The 2,000-nt window shown below is 38.8% G+C and overlaps 1 protein-coding gene across 1 annotated transcript; it reads right to left on the reverse strand.

Annotated features, from left to right (window-relative positions):
* Nucleotides 1-40: 40 nt before the first annotated feature.
* LOC307027488 (nesprin-1-like) lies at nt 41-1,353 on the reverse strand (the record flags this gene model as incomplete). The annotated part of the gene is made up of 3 exons (XM_079695742.1): nt 1,124-1,353; nt 276-501; nt 41-106 (listed from the first exon to the last, which is right to left on the reverse strand). Coding segments are annotated over exons 1-3 (394 nt in total), but the record flags the coding sequence as incomplete, so codon positions are not given.
* Nucleotides 1,354-2,000: the final 647 nt, after the last annotated feature.

Genomic DNA, 2,000 nt, shown 5'->3' on the forward strand with positions numbered 1-2,000 from the left:
TGTACCTGAGTATAGACAGGTCACCTGGACGTTAACGTACCTGAGTATAGACAGGTCACCTGAACAGGTACACAGGAAGTTGTGTACCTGAGTATAGACAGGTCACCTGAACAGGTACACAGGAAGTTGTGTACCTGAGTATAGACAGGTCACCTGAACAGGTACACAGGAAGTTGTGTACCTGAGTATAGACAGGTCACCTGAACAGGTACACAGGAAGTTGTGTACCTGAGTATAGGCAGGTCACCTGAACAGGTACACAGGAAGTTGTGTACCTGAGTATAGACAGGTCACCTGAACAGGTACACAGGAAGTGAGTATAAACAGGTAAACAGGAAGTACCTGGGAGGAGGCCTGCAGGTCGGCCACTCTCTTCTGCAGCAGGTTCAGGTCCAGGTGCTCCAAGGTGCTGCTGCTGCTCAGAATCTTCTGGATGTTCTGGTGGTTCCTCTCGATGTTGGTCAGACACTTCTTACAGCTGTGAGTGAAGGTCACCAGCTCCTGCAGCAGAGCATCAGATTCATGAAGAAGCAGAAAGATCACCAGCTTCACCCAAAACTCTGCTACAATTATTTTTCAGAGATTGTTTTTGAAGTATGCGAAACATTTTTGTCGAATTTGGACTTTTGTCTCCGTTCAGACATTTCTCATCATTTTGTTTTTTTCTCATATTTTTCACAACTTTTTTGAATTTTGAAATTTTTCAGAATTCTAACGTTATTCTTAACATTTTGTACATTTTTCAAAATTTAGAAATGTCTCTCAGAAATGTGACATGATCTAGTAAAAATCAAAATTCTGAGAGACATTTCAAAAAACTACAAAATATTTTATTTTTTTCTCAGAATTTTTACTTTTCTTTATTTTTGACATTTTGACATTTTTCTAATAATTTTGAAACCTTTTTTTTAATTTTGACTTCTTTCAGAATTCTAATGTTGTTCTCAAAATGTTTATATTTTTCCTTTTTTTTTTTATAATTTTGAGTTTTTTTCAGAATTCTAACTTTTTTTTTTTTAAAGTTGTCTTATTCAGATTTTATTTTTATTTTGGTCATTTTTCAGAACTCTAACACTTTTCTCTTTCTGAGTGAATGTCCTCTTAACCCCCTGTAGTTGTTTACCTGGCACTTGATCTTGAAGTCCCCCCCCTCCGGGCTGGGGGTCCCTGTGATGTGACTGGCCTTCTCCAGAGCCTGGTAGAAACCTGAGATGTTCCTCTCCATCTCCTCCAGGGGGGGCAGCAGGGACTGGGACTCCCTCAAGAGGGGCAGGGACCGCTCCCTCACCTTTAAGGTCACATGTTAAACATCTTTCATCTAACACAGTGAGTCAGCCTGAAGCATCCTCTGTGCTTCAGGCTGTCCTCTCAGTGATCCTGGTAGTTAGTATTGATCCTGGTAGTAAGTATTGATCCTGGTAGTTAGTATTGATCCTGGTAGTTAGTATTGATCCTGGTAGTTAGTATTGATCCTGATAGTTAGTATTGATCCTGATAGTAAGTATTGATCCTGGTAGTTAGTATTGATCCTGATAGTTAGTATTGATCCTGGTAGTTAGTATTGATCCTGGTAGTAAGTATTGATCCTGGTAGTTAGTATTGATCCTGGTAGTTAGTATTGATCCTGATAGTTAGTATTGATCCTGGTAGTAAGTATTGATCCTGGTAGTTAGTATTGATCCTGATAGTTAGTATTGATCCTGGTAGTTAGTATTGATCCTGGTAGTAAGTATTGATCCTGATAGTTAGTATTGATCCTGATAGTAAGTATTGATCCTGGTAGTTAGTATTGATCCTGATAGTTAGTATTGATCCTGGTAGTTAGTATTGATCCTGGTAGTAAGTATTGATCCTGGTAGTTAGTATTGATCCTGGTAGTTAGTATTGATCCTGATAGTTAGTATTGATCCTGGTAGTAAGTATTGATCCTGGTAGTTAGTATTGATCCTGATAGTTAGTATTGATCCTGGTAGTTAGTATTGATCCTGGTAGTAAGTATT

This window comes from Notothenia rossii, assembly GCF_949606895.1.
Source record: "Notothenia rossii genome assembly, contig: scaffold_750, whole genome shotgun sequence".
Classification (NCBI taxonomy): domain Eukaryota; kingdom Metazoa; phylum Chordata; class Actinopteri; order Perciformes; family Nototheniidae; genus Notothenia; species Notothenia rossii.